The 14,652-nt window shown below is 41.8% G+C and overlaps 1 protein-coding gene and 1 long non-coding RNA gene across 2 annotated transcripts; one reads left to right on the top strand and one right to left on the bottom strand.

The window, feature by feature from the left end:
• Positions 1-1,417: 1,417 nt before the first annotated feature.
• On the top strand, positions 1,418-14,652 carry LOC119971333. The gene is made up of 3 exons (XR_005461818.1): positions 1,418-1,590; positions 2,046-2,147; positions 14,545-14,652. It is a non-coding gene; the product is annotated as an uncharacterized LOC119971333 (long non-coding RNA).
• irx5a (iroquois homeobox 5a) lies at positions 9,038-11,897 on the bottom strand. Its single transcript, XM_038806737.1, has 3 exons — positions 11,102-11,897; positions 10,384-10,789; positions 9,038-10,021 (listed from the first exon to the last, which is right to left on the bottom strand). Exons 1-3 carry the CDS (start codon positions 11,336-11,338, stop codon positions 9,297-9,299), a joined length of 1,368 nt encoding a protein of 455 aa, XP_038662665.1. The 5' UTR covers positions 11,339-11,897; the 3' UTR covers positions 9,038-9,296.

The raw sequence follows: 14,652 nt of genomic DNA, 5'->3' as shown, positions 1-14,652 counted from the left end.
TGGCAAAGGAGTGAGATCATAGATGCAAGGATGAGAATTTTAAAGCTGAGATGTTGGCTTGCTTGCAGCCAAAGCACATGGGTTGATGGATGAATTAATCTGGAAGCAGTTAGAATGTCACAGAGATGCAATAAAGAAGCCCAGCCGTTCTTCAAGTTGCAATATTGTACATGATTAGAACCATCTTTAATTAAAATATAAAGCTGGACTGCAACTATTTTCAGCAATGCCCCAAATGAAGGTTGCATGAAGGATAGCAAATTCCTACGCTGCCAAACAGGACTGATGCGCGTGTACCACCCGTGTGCACGGTTCTACTCCTGGGCATCTGAATGCCAGTCCATTTTTAACATCAGCAAAAACTAAAAGGGGCAGTGAGTTCTTCGCTTTATTTTGTTTAACAGTAGCAAAGTTTGGAAACTTGCCACTCCATCAGGTGGGGTCATTTCAAGGTTTGACGAGAACGTTCGACCTTACCAAGTGGTGCCGCTTGCGTAACCGTATTGAGAAAATTTCACGCCTTAATGACTCTCGGCCTCCGTGCAAAACCGAAACCAGTTCCAGCTTTGAGGTTAAAACGCGCGCAAATGCAACTGATCTCGAAATGCACCCCAATCCCTGCGCAATCCATTGTGTGGAATGTATTTCCTGCTTTCGATTGTGTCGACGCTTGCTATAGTTCAGAGCATATCAATATTTACAATACTGCGTGGAGTTGACCAGTTAGACACACGTACATGATAAATCCACTAGGGTGGTTAAAAAGAACGAGGAAGTAAATGTTACAGGGGGGAGGGGAAAGGAGAACTGTCATGATTTTTTTTTATTTTAGCATGCAGAGTGTTCATTGATAGGGTCTGACCAGAACACCATTCTAAAGACAGTGCAGCGTGTTATCAAACAGCTGCAAGAATGACAAGCACACGTTTCCCCCCAGAGACTTCCAGAAGAATTGGAGAAACAAGGGGCAAGCTTATTTGTGTTTTGCTACTTTTTCGTTGGTATCCAAGTCTCCTTCCTTAATAAATGTGGATTGTTCCTCCGCTAATCTTGTATTTTGTAGCTCTTTCCACAATTTGGATTGTATACAGTTGTAAATCATATCGTGACAATCCATATCTAGGTCAGTTTACAGTTTCGGCATAAATATTTAAAAGGCTTTTAACATTTAGAAGTGCAAAATCGTTAATAGGTAACAACCAGCTGAAGAGTGTTGTACTGTACAGGGTATAGAAATGTTGGAGGACAATAAACTATCCGTCATTAGCAGGTTCATTTTCACCAAGGACTATCATTAGGAAGTGATTTATGCTGAATGTGCTCTCGTAGTTCTCAGCCCAGAGTTTGTCTTTCTCCACTCGAGCCTGCGCCAAGCTCAAGAAACAGCTGGGCTGAATTTTTAGCGCCCATAATTAATTAAGAGCTTCATTCCCGGGATTTGATGATTAAATAAAGCAAGACCCTTATCCCCTCTGCGATTTCACTGAAAGTGTACTCCAGTCCAACTCTCCTAATCCCACGCCGGTGGCGCTTTATAATCCCTTTCTGTGAGGAAAATGCCACAGGATTGCTTATAGGCGCACACAAAAGGTAACTTCAGAAACAGTCATTTGCTTTGCAATCGCTTCTGTTTTCTCTTCAGTTTTCCCCCTTCAGAATCGAAAAGGAAGGAAAAGGCGGTTGATAGGAATTAACATATTGTTTTTTTGGGGGGTTGGCAGCCGGGTGTGTTGTTGGTAATACTTGGTAAAATGCCAGTCGCAGATGTCCTTACTAATAATCTAACCGGGTCAAATAATAGGATTCCCTTTACACTTTTTAACTGAATTTGATGTTGTTCTGAAGTGGCAGACTACCTCTTGTCAGTGCCTCTAGTGGTTTGTTTGTGCAAGCTGCTTATTGCAGAACTTGACTTGTACATCTGGATAATAACAATAATTAACAACGTATCACCTCGTTTGTCAATAGATTCCTATTACATAATGAATTGACGGGCTGTTTTATTTTTTTTAAATCTGGAATCTGTTTATATTTCTTCTTCTCAGGAGCAGAGTCCAGACGACAACAAGAACGAGCAGCAACATTGTTTTCTTTTACCAAGGCAGAAATGATGAAAGGCGCCAAGACCAGATAAAATCAGGAGTTTGGTACGTAATTTCGGAATATTTCTCAAACAGTGAAGATTTTTCTTTTAACCAACAAAAAGCTTAGCAAATGCACTCCTGATTCCTTGGAGAGTTGAGGCTTCAGGAAAGCTTGCATTCATCCTAGACTTCCAACAGGTTCAGCCTGAGCATTTCAAACAGCGTGGAGAATGAGGCAATAATGTTCAAAAAGTTTCAAAAACCCATGTATAGACTGAGAAGTAGGGCATTTAGCCCATCGACTCCGTCCCTCCCGTGCAATGAGACCATGTGCCCCGATACCATTTGCTCGTTTGCGCTGTGACCATTTAAGCGGATAAAGTACCCTTGTGGTGCAGTTAAGCCCCTCTCCAGTCGCTTTCCTTGTAAAGCAGCCTGCACGGATGCATGTTATACATGTGTGGTCGACACGCCTTAACACTCGCCCATATAACCATTAGAAAGTGTAATGTAGCGCCATAATGTGCTCTACGGCCCTTGTTATCTGTTAAACTTGGGATGGCCTTTAATCCTACAGTCAAAAAATAAACGCGCGAGGTTAAAAATGTCACTTCAGATTATTTTCCAAAATAACAACCAAGCAGGTATACACACACACAAACAAACACTTACCGTTCATAACATATTGCCTATACAAGCAAAAAATATAGATCTCCACCAAACCATTTGTTGTAGAATCTCGTTGAACCTCCTTCGACTCAAAAATCGACCATTAAACCATGGGTTTCATTGCGTTCGCATTGTCAACATGTATTAATGACAAGTTTTAACATGAAAGTTTTTAAAACCAGATATTGTTGGTTAGTCTTCATTTCGGTATAAATAATTTGCAATAAAATAATAGTACACCACTAATTATCCACCAGTATTTTTTTGCAGTGCACATAATTCTCAATTGGACCGGAGAGACCAATATATAACGCACATAAAATTAGGTATAATTTTTTCTAATAAAATCTATTGGTTTTCCAAGAAGCCTGGGGTCTCTGAATGGCGCAGAGCTCATTGTATATACTGTACAAGGCATTTTAAAGCAATTAGGAAAACAGTTGAAGTTATTAAGTCTACACTATGTAATTTTGATTTACTTACGTTAGTGATGACCATCCATTCATTACACTAACAGGCCTATACTGACATACGCAATGCAGAAGCTTGCAATTCATTAGGAGGCGGCGCAATTTTCCCATCCGCGGCGCCAGCCAGCACTTCAAACAAAGTTGGTATTTGTTTTTTTTTAAAGTCTCGTTCGCCATCCCACCCTTTCTGCAAATGTATTGTGAATGCTTTCTTAAAGCGGTCTCCCTGTTGGGTTCATGTCAAGGGTTGGGCTCTGTTCAGCCCCCCCCCCCCCCCCCCGTACAGAAACGAGTTTCCTAAATATGCTCGCAGGACACAGACAGACTAACATTTTAGCCCAAGCAAACCAGGGGCCTTTGATCATCTCGATCAGCTCCAGATGGACTCGATTTGTAGGCCATTTTTTCGGTTTTTCTCCAAATGATTATTTATGTAGTGTGCAAACGCCACCTTTTGCTCCTTGGCGCAGACAAGGGGTGTACAAGAGCTATCGGCTCCCACCTTGTCCGGATACTGAAGTTTATTATGAGACGGCGGCGGTAGATTAAATAGGCAACTAAACTTTTAACAGGGTTGAGGGAGGGGAGCATGGTCAAATAAGAAACAGCTTCACAGGAACGGAACCTCGTGTACCATGTTTGTAGAACAACTTGCAATTGATGTCCAGTTGTGAAAAAAACACAATAACAGAGGTGTTTTCACGTGCTAAAGTGGGGTTTTATTTTTAGATTTAGTGTAAAAGACTACTTACAAAATAACGTGGGGCACCTACCTCATTTTCCGGTAGGGCTTATAAATGTGCAGCGCACCCGTGCTCTGTACTCATTATGCACACGAATAGGAAAGCAGGAGTCCCTTGACAATGAGTAGAACTGCTCCGAATATCAATTTTATTCTTTGCTAAAAGAAGCCAGAACGATGTGAAATATAGAATAATACCATCGAGAATGTATTGATCGAACTTGCTCATTCTCTTTCATGGCGCTGGGCCGTATGCTTAGATAAACACACTTCGAGATCAAGAGTTTAAAGTTCTTTTTATAAGATTAGTGATTATCCCCTGTGATGATATACCTCCGAAAGTGTCCATATAGTTAAAAAGAATACATAGCATGGAAATCCCAAGTTTTCTTTGTGGGTGTAGGGGTGTGCTCAATCAAACTTAGAGGTTAGGAGAACAAGGATTGGTGTCTCCCCCCTCTCCCGATCCCAGATGATGATTTGAAATAAACCGCTCCTTTGTTTCATTAACAATGGTGCTGGAATTATCCTGCACCAGAAGTGCCATTGGGCCCATTCCTTTCAGCCACAGACGACTAGCCGGGTTGGTTAAGGAAACCCAGGATTTCACGAAACAGCTGGGGGTGGCTGCCATCCGCACTCTGTGACATTATTACCTGTCAGGCGCGAATAAGTGAGCAGTAATACGTAGTGTTTCTTTCCCTTTCTCTCTCTCTCTCTGCATGGTTGGGACTGTAAGCAATTGCTGTCTGCTTGTTGTTACTCCGCAGATTTTATTTTTGACCATGTACATGCCAGGAATTCTCGGCTGGGGAAGAGGACACAGGCTTTTCACCTCTCCCCAGTCAATTGGGTCGAACTGAGCGCAAGAGTGCGGCGTGCGGAAGGAATATCAAATTCTTAAGAGGTTTGCGATGGAAGGGAATCATTACGACTAGGGCAAACCCCCACCCTCCAAAACAAAATCAACTTCCCAATTTAGTTCGAGAAGTTCCAGTAAGATGTCATTGTTCCATTTCCCTCGCTGACAGCTTTGCTCTTAACTACCTGAAATGTGTGTTTCTCCAGCGATGGGGCGACATCCAGTGTTTTGCTTCTGTTTTTGGTCCGTTTATGCATAAATGCAAACACTGCTTGGCTTAACTCTACCCATCTTGAATTGCTACTTTAATTCTGAGTATATTTAACGTTCAGTCTCTTGTGCTTTCGTATTAACGATTGAAAATGTCACACTAACAGCATGGTTCTCTTTTAGAAACATGTCTGCATATCTACATCATCTTGCTGCTAATAAAAAGGCATAGGTTTTTTTTTAAACGTGCACCTTTCCCTGCATTCTCGTGTGTCTCAATTTTCATTTCTCAACCAGAGCTTCCAAGTTTGCGGTGGTAAGACCAGCTATTGTCTTTTTGTTTGTATCTTGTCTCTTGCAGTCAGCCGAAATTGCCTGAAGATCCACGTCGACGTTTAAAACAACACGGTTGCTACAGGAAGTGTCTTTAGATAATTGTAATGATCATAGACACCGGTGTCAGCACTCCCAAACGTATACAAGGCAGCTCTCGCCGACATTTCAGTTGCATTCAGTTTGTGTAAGAATCGAGTATTTTTAGCTTGGGGAAAGGGAGGAGGGGGCAGGAGCGTACAATCGCTGAATTTGCATAGTTTCAGGTGCAGCAGACTTGATGTTTAAGAAGTTTCAAAAATTATGATTTCATAAAGGTCAACACAACCCCCTTTTAATTTTGATCTATGGAAGCAGATAAAATGCGGGTGAGTATTGGCCATAGTTCTTCTGCAGGAACAGGTAAGCGCATGCACATATGCACCTGTACGTGTATATGCATGTATGTGCATCTGTACGCACTCACATGAGTGGCGATATGCATGCTGTATCAGACCAGCACGCATGCCTGCTCATGCGCGTGTACTGCGCAGGGTCGACACAAAACTGGCCAAATAATAAATATTCTGATCAGTTAGAAACCAAAAAGTTTGCTGAACTCAGAACACCAGTTGTACCATTAACTGTATTCATTTCTGGGTGAAATAAGGGAGTTCGGGTCCAGAGATCTGGGCAGCAGTAATAATATAGTGAAATATTAATATATTCGGCTATCAATCCTCTTTAATATATAAAGGCTGCCCTGGAGGAAGATTCGTGTGTGATTATACAACAGCCAATTCTACCCTGGCCACGAGTCCCCAAAACTCATATCATTTTAGTCGGAAGCCACAAGGTAACTGTGACTAGTATCTGGTCCTGAGATATTCTGACTGTGTGTAGAACATTGGAAATAGTATTTGTAAATCTGTGCTAATGCATTTCAGCAACTTATAAAAGATCATTTCTTTATGAAAAAATATAAAAATCAGCTTAAGACTAATACCGCCTGTAAGTCACTAATCCTTTAAAATTAAGTAAAGATTAATTTAATTCCTAAAACAGATACCATAGTCACACTACTAATTTGCATAGATTCCACGAAATAAAGTAATTTACTACTAATTCCTTGTCTGAAACTGATCATAACTTTAAGCTGCAGGTTATTTGTGTATGCTTAAAAAATACACTGAAGAAAGCCAGATGGGGAAGGAGGCGAGGGGAAACTAATAATTATGGTGCTGCCTGATGATGTATTGCAATCACACCAGTGCAGCTAACACTTTAGCACCAGATAAAAATAGAAGTTCTGATTTGAATGTCCGAGAGACTCTGAACATTGTAGCATCGTTACAGGGGGTATTTATACTCACCCCCTGAGACACTTTCCGACAATTTACTGAAATAGCAGAAAGATGAAATTAAAGAGGATTGGTGGCAATCCATTTTTTCTGAAACACTCACTGCTAGAGAATCTGCATCTTGAAGAGAATTGGCAAATGATGCCGCCTTTCTCGAATGTCTTTTTAAATGCACGTCCTATTTTACATTGTATAAAGATTGTTTAAGGGAGGTGAAGTCACGGGGCCATTTTGTGGGTAATTAACAAGTAATATCGCAAAATGCTTCATTTTGGAATAACATCTCGTCCAATTCGCTATGTGTGCGCACCAGTTATGTGTGTGCTGTTTTAAATAGCGAGTGTTGTGGTGCTCCTGAGCAATGTTTAGGTCCTGGGTTAATGGTGTGGGTATGGCAAGCAACAATCTAAATGTGTAATAGGCTATAATGATATGCAGACGGCACATTCAAACCCTATCAAATGAAACTATTTATTTTTTAAAAGGTGTACTTTATTCGGGTTTTAACTGTGAAAAAATTCACAATGTGGTACGCTATCATTTCAGTTGGTTGGAAAATTCGCTAAATATATGAAACACACGTGCCGGCGTTCGAATTCAGTGTGACAGCCAAGAGTGTGTGTTAGCTCTGCTGAAAGACCGCTGGAATTACAAATAGCATAAGTAATGTCTTACATTAACAAAATATATACGTGTCAAGTCCAAAATTTACATCAGTTCCTCACCACCCAGCTAACTTTAAATTACCGGTGGATTAGGTCGAAATGGGGAGCTTTTATACAATATTTAATGGGCCCGCTGATTAAATTCAATTGAGGGAAAGGAGGCTGACATCTTCAATTTAATTGCCACTATAAATGAGCTATTTTTTCCCTCGTTTTCCCTTTTCCTGTAGCGGAAGAATTAGAGGGGTCTGTCATTAATATTTAATTTCTCAATCTGTTGATCTTTTAAATTAGGATAGTCGGGCTGAATCCATTCTACGGAAACATAAACAAGAAGCATCACGTTGCATTTGGAAAAATCAGGCTGAGATTTTATTTACAAACATTTCCGACTCCATTGTTTTGCAAAAAAAAACAGCCGCATAAATTAGTAAAAGCTCTGGGTATAGTTCTTACAAAAATACAATTCAAATATTTCTATCTCCTTCCAGCAAACTCGATACACAGACAATATTTCACACAAAAAAATAATTTCTGGTCTTCGACGCATCGCACTTGGAGGTAGAGCGACATGTTCAGGGCATTGACTGGGGTGAAATTATTCACATCAAATAATAGGAGGGCGATTTACTTCCATTTTGTAAAGTTTGACGATACATTGATATTCCCTGGTTTGTGTATTGGAGGGTTTCTGTTGCAGGGAGTGCTATTTGATTCGATTTTCAAAAAAAATATAGTTTTAAAAAAGCCTTTTTGCCACTTAGTTGAAAGGAGGGTGATTTTCTATTCGGAACAAGTGTGACACCTACCTGCGAATCTGGGAAAAGTTCAAGTCAACACTTTTAGCTGAATGGGTTCCAGTATCGTAACATTGAAGGTGGGGGGGGGGGGGGGGGGGGGGTGAAATATGAGTCGCAAAACAAAACAAAAAGTCTTCAGAAAAGCTTGCGGCCAACACCGGAGAATTAAGCGAATTTGCATGGTAAACGAACACAACTTGTGGGGGTGAGGAAAAGTGTAGGCGAGGATATCTTGTATGGATGTCATCATGCATTCACTTCTCTGCCTCAAATATAGCACGGCTGTGCTTTTTTGCGATAGTAATGAAGACTAAATTTGGCATAAAATCGAACTCATTAGCAAAGTTCACCAGATGATTGCTTTGCATAAAACACGACACTGATTGGATGTAATTAGGTTAAAGGATGGCACTTTAGTTTTAGCCTTATTATTCCAGCCAGTTCTTCCACTCTGCTAACTGCACTGTGAAAGTGCTGCCCTCCTGATGCCAATAATGTCCTTTTTAAAACTAAAAGTTCCTCACAATTTTGTTGACGGAACAAACCAAGCCAAAGCGCAACGATCGGCTGGATGTGTAAGCCGAAACTGGGTTTAAATTAAATATTTACATTTTGCTCAGCAACTGTCCTTTCATTTATGTTTTCCTCGAGTAAGTCTAATTTGTGTTTTGTTAAAACCTGCACCCCCCCCCCCCCCCCCCGCCTCCACACACACACTCTTAGAGAAAACAGCTTTCGTCTTAAATTAAATTGCCATAATCTTATCTAGGAAACATTTCAAAAACACAGATTTATATTATATATGTGTATATATTATACCAAAGAACAACAATAATATCTGTACAGAAGACTCGTTTCATAATTTACTTCAAAGAGGGTGTATTATCCTTTTAAATACAAAAACGCTACATTAAATATACAGAATTAGTCTTAATACAAATTAATCCGTGGTTGGTTAAGACATTTTTTTCAGATGTTACATTTTTTGAACAGTTTGCATCAACAGATTCGAACATATCAGAAACTAAAAAAATCTTTGTTACTTTATACCATCTTGACGGAAAATACTTTGCCATGGCGACATAATAAATAGTGTCCAGCGATTCGGCGGAGAACCAGTATTAAATATTGAACATACCTTTCTTCAAATCATAAGACGATGTGTCCTTGCAATGATCTATTTGTGTCGAGCCCTTTGTTCTAGCTTCTGGACAGAGTTTTGCCAGAGCCTCTGCTCTACTTAAAACAGTCTGACTTAATCCATTGGAATTGAAGTGTGTTGTGCTGCTACCTCCGTGGTGGCTGTGAAGGTGCCCGAAGCTGCCATAGTTCGTGTAGCCTGTGTAGAAGGGCGAGGTGTAATAGAGAGGCCGGCCCAGCACGGCGCTGTTCGGGTAAGGACAAGGGGAACGGGACGGAGACGAGGCGCTGGCAGATACGGCACAGCCTTGACCCGGGCACGCACTCTGCTGCTGCTGCTGCTCGCTCTGTTCCTTCGACTTGTCCGAAGTGGCGATTTCCGCCAGAGACCAGAGTTTGGGCTTGGAGCTTGTTGCCGGGGGGGAATGGATGACTGAAGTTACATTGCAGTTCGCTGTGTTACTCGGGAGAGTGTGAGTTAGGTTTGTATGTGCACTTTCCAATTCGGAGTCGGTGCTTTCGTGCAAGAGTTCAGCTCCACGAGGCACAGCCAGGGAAGAAGTCGTGGCTTTGGGGGAGTGAATGGTTTCTCTTTCCTCCGAGTCTTTTAACTCCGAATCGCTCAGGCTCTGCCCACTTTCTTTGCTCGGATCTTGTTCCTCAAATCTTTCGCAGGCAATTTCTTCCATGTTCGTTTTGTGATTCCCTGTTTGAAACAGTCCAAAGAGAGAGAGAGAGAAACACTTATTCTGTCCTAAAATGCAAAGCAAAATCAACATCTTCAATATAATCTAATGAGTGTCATGATGTTTGCTTCAAAAGAACTCAAAATGTGTAATATTTGATTTCTTGATTTCGCTTCCACTGTGTTATTTGGGAGAGGATATTTCAAATGCATTTGGCAGTATTGCATTTTTATAAAGCGTCTTTGAAGCTACACGTGTAGCGAAAATTACAATTCAAACGAAAATCAGTGTGTCATTTGCTTTTGTGTGCTTTATAAATAATAGAAGCAAAATCGGCTCCGCGCCTTTATTGCAAATGATTTCACTGAAATATTCATCTTACCTGACTCTGGCTCGGACGAGTTTGTCTTGTCCAAAGATTTCTGCGGCTCCTCCTCGTCGTTTTTCTCCAGGTCGATGTTCTCTTCTTCCTCCTCGTCTTCGCTCCGATTTCTCGGGGTCCAGGTCATTTTGTTCTCTTTCTTCAGCCTCCGCCTGGCGTTGGCGAACCAGGTGGACACTTGGGTCAGAGTCATTTTGGTGATGATGGCTAGCATGATCTTCTCGCCTTTGGTGGGGTACGGGTTCTTCCGGTGCTCGCTCAGCCAGGCTTTCAGCGTGGCGGTGGCATCTCTGGTGGCATTTTTCCGGTAAGCTGGGTCACCGTAGGGGTAAGAGCCTAAAGGTGCAGCGTACGGATGATATCCTATAGATCCAGCCATTCCCGTCGAGTGATCATAGGGAGAGCCCTGAGACACAACAAACACCCATCACAATCGCATTTTGTACCAAGCGCGGTTATATCTTAACGATATCATCTTTTTTTTAAAAATGCAAACAGCTAAAATTGTAATAAAATCAAGCATTTTTTCTTGTTTAAAATAAACATGTTAACCAAATTTGTCCAATCGATTTGCATTAAAATAACAGACCCGGGACGCCTGAAAAGTTTGGAAAGAGGGAGGTGAGATCTTTGCAGAAATGAACTCAAAAAGAGGCACCATTTCTATTCAGCAATAGTTATGAATGCATTCTAATGGCGTGGAGGAAACATAACTCACCACGTAGGAAGTGAAGGCAGCGGTCGGGTCTGTGCCGTACTGGAGGTGGCTGTTGTAGCCTGGGGAAGGGGCTGTAAACGCTGTAGATCCGGCGTAGGGGCTGAAGGCAGATCCCGAGGAAGATCTCCCAAGTTCATCCGTCCTGGGTCCCGATATCACGCTCGTGCTGTACGCTGGACACGAGTAAAGAGCTAAAGAAGCTGACGGCTGATACAAGTAGCCCTGAGGATACGACATGGCTTAAGATTCGGGTTGTGTGTGTGTGTGTGTGTGTGAATCGGTTCCCCCTATTTCCAAAGCTCTATATGGATTGTGTGATCTGGAGTCATACGCCAGCAGATTGCCTGGGTCTGCGCTCTCAGCGGCTGACTCTCCCAGTGTTTACTTGCTTAGAGAAGTTTTCCTTTGGATAGAGCTGCTTGGGAAAGGTCCTGCAAGATGCAAGTTAGAAATTCAGGCTTTCTGACGCCTTCTACGCATTCGCAGCTCCTCCTATCAGGGTGTTGTCAATAGAAGAAAGGCAGCAGCCTGATGGGGTGCCATAACCAACCTAATGAGAGGCTTTCTCTCTCTCTCTCTCTCTCGCTCGGAACAAGCCTCACTTCAAGGCTCAAGTGCGCCGGCCCCTGGATGGCAATCTTTTACCAGGCTCCAGCAACTTAACTCCGAGTTTGCTAATATTATACGCGACACAAACCTATATAATCAGGAACAAATGTTGATCTTACTGGAAATGCCTGTCAATCAAACTCCCCCAAAGTACGTTTTCTGACCTTTGCATCGAATTTAGATTTACTATTCGCAAGTAATTACAATTCTATCGCGTGCGATGTTACATGTTTACCATGTTACAGGTGTGTATCCATCGTATACAGCAATGTAAACCCAAGAGCCATTTCAGAATCAGTTATTGTCCCATGTCAAATGCAGGGGATGTTTTATTTTATTAGACATATACCTTGATTCCTTAACCTACGATTCAGATGGTTTCTAAATATACCGGCAGCTCAGCACTCCGCCCACGTGGCTCGCCTGGTGAATAGCTGAATCATAATTGGTTCCGGGGAAAAGACGGGGGGAGTGGCTGGAGGAGAGAGCCGGCGCGGACACGATGGGCCGAATGCGCAATTGCCATTCTATGATTCGAGGTAGGGTTCGGTTCCCACTGGGTGCTGATGTTAGATATGGGGCAATGATATTGGTTTCATCAACTCCAGTTGAGGGGGCGGCGGGGCGGGGGGGAGTAAGTAGCAAATGTTTTCAGTTCTGGTCACCGTCCACAAGTCGCGCTGGAAGTGCGTGTCATTCTTGGGTGAAATCAGGATGGGGCTGGGCTGTGATGCCACTTGCCACCAGCACCACAGCCACACTTGAGTAACTGAGCATTTGGGTGAGATGTTGGAAGAGAGCTGGGCCCCATGGAGCCTTGCCCCGGTATGAAAACAAGTTACCATTCGCCTGAACCCGGAGATCCCATTATTGCTTTTAAATCACTCGCTGTTTTTATATTTATATTAATCTGTTGGGATTGATTCAATTTCTAAATTATGTCAGTGCAGTCTGCAACACTAATGCAAAATGAGACTCACGAAGATCAACAATTGCACATTACTTAAACATTATTGAGAAACTGTTTGCAGTTTGGTCACAGCTACACTGAGGTTGTTTTCACACAAACGCCCACTTTTCATTGAATACAAATCTTCGAAACAAATGTTGTGCAAAATAGTTAAAGAAGTCAGTTTTCACTACTGGCCACTAATTCACGCCAATGAGTAATCGCCGTTAGTAAGCAATGCCAGGGAATTATAAAGCACAATGTGCAGACTGTGCGTGCATCAAATGTGTGGATAGAATTACTGTTGTAAAAATAGACACAAGTCCAAGTGCATAATAAAATAAAAACCCTGACATGCAGTTTTTGGACTATTAAAATAAAATCTATTCATCTTGGGTTACACAAGCACACTTGAGATTATAGGAAAAAAAAATTCTGCCTGCCATTTGATTAGTTTGTATGCTGAGAAATGGGATGGGGTTATTGGAAATCAACAAATTTAAGATTTTGCAGAGCGAAAATGTATTTTAAAATGATAATTCATAGAGCCATAGACACATTGCAGTGTAGGAAGAGGCCATTCAGTCCTTCCTGCCTGTGCCAGCTGAAAAAGAAAATTGAAAAGAGGAAAAGTAACCGCCCGCTCTAATCCTACCTTCCAGCGCTGGACCTTTCAGGTCACAGCACGTCCAGGACAGATCCTGGTACATTTTAAATAAGTTGAGGGGTTTTGCATCCACCACCATACCAGGCAGTGAATTCCAGATACCAGCCCCTGGGCGAAGAGGTTTTTCCTCATGTCCCCTCTAATCTTTCTACCAATCACCTTAAATCTGTGCCCCCTGGTGATTGACCCCACCTGCTCTCCTTTGTACTCTATCTAGGTCCCTCATAATTTTATTCACCTGAATTAGGGTCACCACTCAGCCGCTATGTTCTATAAAAAACGGCAACCACAGCCTATCAAATCTCTCCTCAAAGCTGCAATTTCCAATCCCTGGCAACATTCTTGTAAATCTCCTCTGCACTTTCTCCAGATCAGTTATGTCCTTCCTGTAATGTGCTGACCAGAACTGTCTACAAAGCTCCAGCTGTGACCTAACCAACATTTTATACAGTTCCAGAATTACATCCCTGTTTTTGCATTACCACCTTTTCCACCTGCCCTGCCACTTTCAGGGAATGTGTGGACATGCACGCCAAGATCTCTCACTTCCTTTACCCATCTCAATACCCTCCCATTTATTGTGTAATCCCAAACTTTGTTTTCTCTGCCCAGCCCCCTCCCCCAATCACACTCCTCTGGATTGAATTCCATTCGTCATTCGTGGTTTCATATTAGTGAAGAAATTGAGTTGTTGGCGGTTCAGAAAATTAAGGAATGCCTGATCCTGACATTTAAAGAAGATTAAAGGATTTTTGCCCTTTGACAACGGGATATGTATGAAGAATGAATCCATATATTATTAGTTGATAGTTCTGGTGACTTGCATTCAATTACGTGTACATTGATTTGGCTTCATATCATTTTTATATGATAATCTGTAATAAAGAACAAAACACACATATCTTAGAAAGGAGGCCCAGTAAAGTGAATTTAGAATCTGAAGTAACCATCAGTATGGGCTTGTTTGCCGAATATCTGAATTTGGACCTGAAAATGTTGTGCTTTGATATCTGGGCTAATCTGTATTCAAACTAGGGCACCATTCAGATGTCCTAAATATCCTTACTATGTGCTTGTTACCATCCATCTTTCTGATCCCCCAAATCTTTCCCTGCTGTAAGAATAGATGACATATAAGAGGTTGCCAGCTGAAGCTAGAACTTCGGCAACATTTTTTTCTTAATTTGTTTTTTAAAATTGTTTTTTCTTTCCTTACAGTTGGAGATCATCCAAGTTTTATTTGAGTATGCATCCATGAAAAACATGGAAAAATGCTGAAGCCAGAAGGGCCCTATGTACATATACTTCTGCATAATTCCTGGTAGG

This window comes from Scyliorhinus canicula, chromosome 9 (genome assembly GCF_902713615.1).
Source record: "Scyliorhinus canicula chromosome 9, sScyCan1.1, whole genome shotgun sequence".
Classification (NCBI taxonomy): Eukaryota; Metazoa; Chordata; class Chondrichthyes; order Carcharhiniformes; family Scyliorhinidae; genus Scyliorhinus; species Scyliorhinus canicula.
The sequence above is the reverse complement of the archived record's forward strand: the minus strand, read 5'-3'. Positions and strand labels throughout refer to the sequence as shown.

What these genes read in the sequence shown, in the direction of transcription:
- irx5a (XM_038806737.1), bottom strand. Translation starts at nt 11,338, where the DNA reads ATGTCGTATCCTCAGGGCTACTTGTATCAGCCGTCAGCTTCTTTAGCT. An exon ending in CTGCCTTCACTTCCTACGTG is followed by an intron (nt 10,790 to 11,101) that starts GTGAGTTATGTT and finishes GTTGTGTCTCAG; the next exon opens with GGCTCTCCCTATGATCACTC. An exon ending in CTCGTCCGAGCCAGAGTCAG is followed by an intron (nt 10,022 to 10,383) that starts GTAAGATGAATA and finishes TGTTTCAAACAG; the next exon opens with GGAATCACAAAACGAACATG.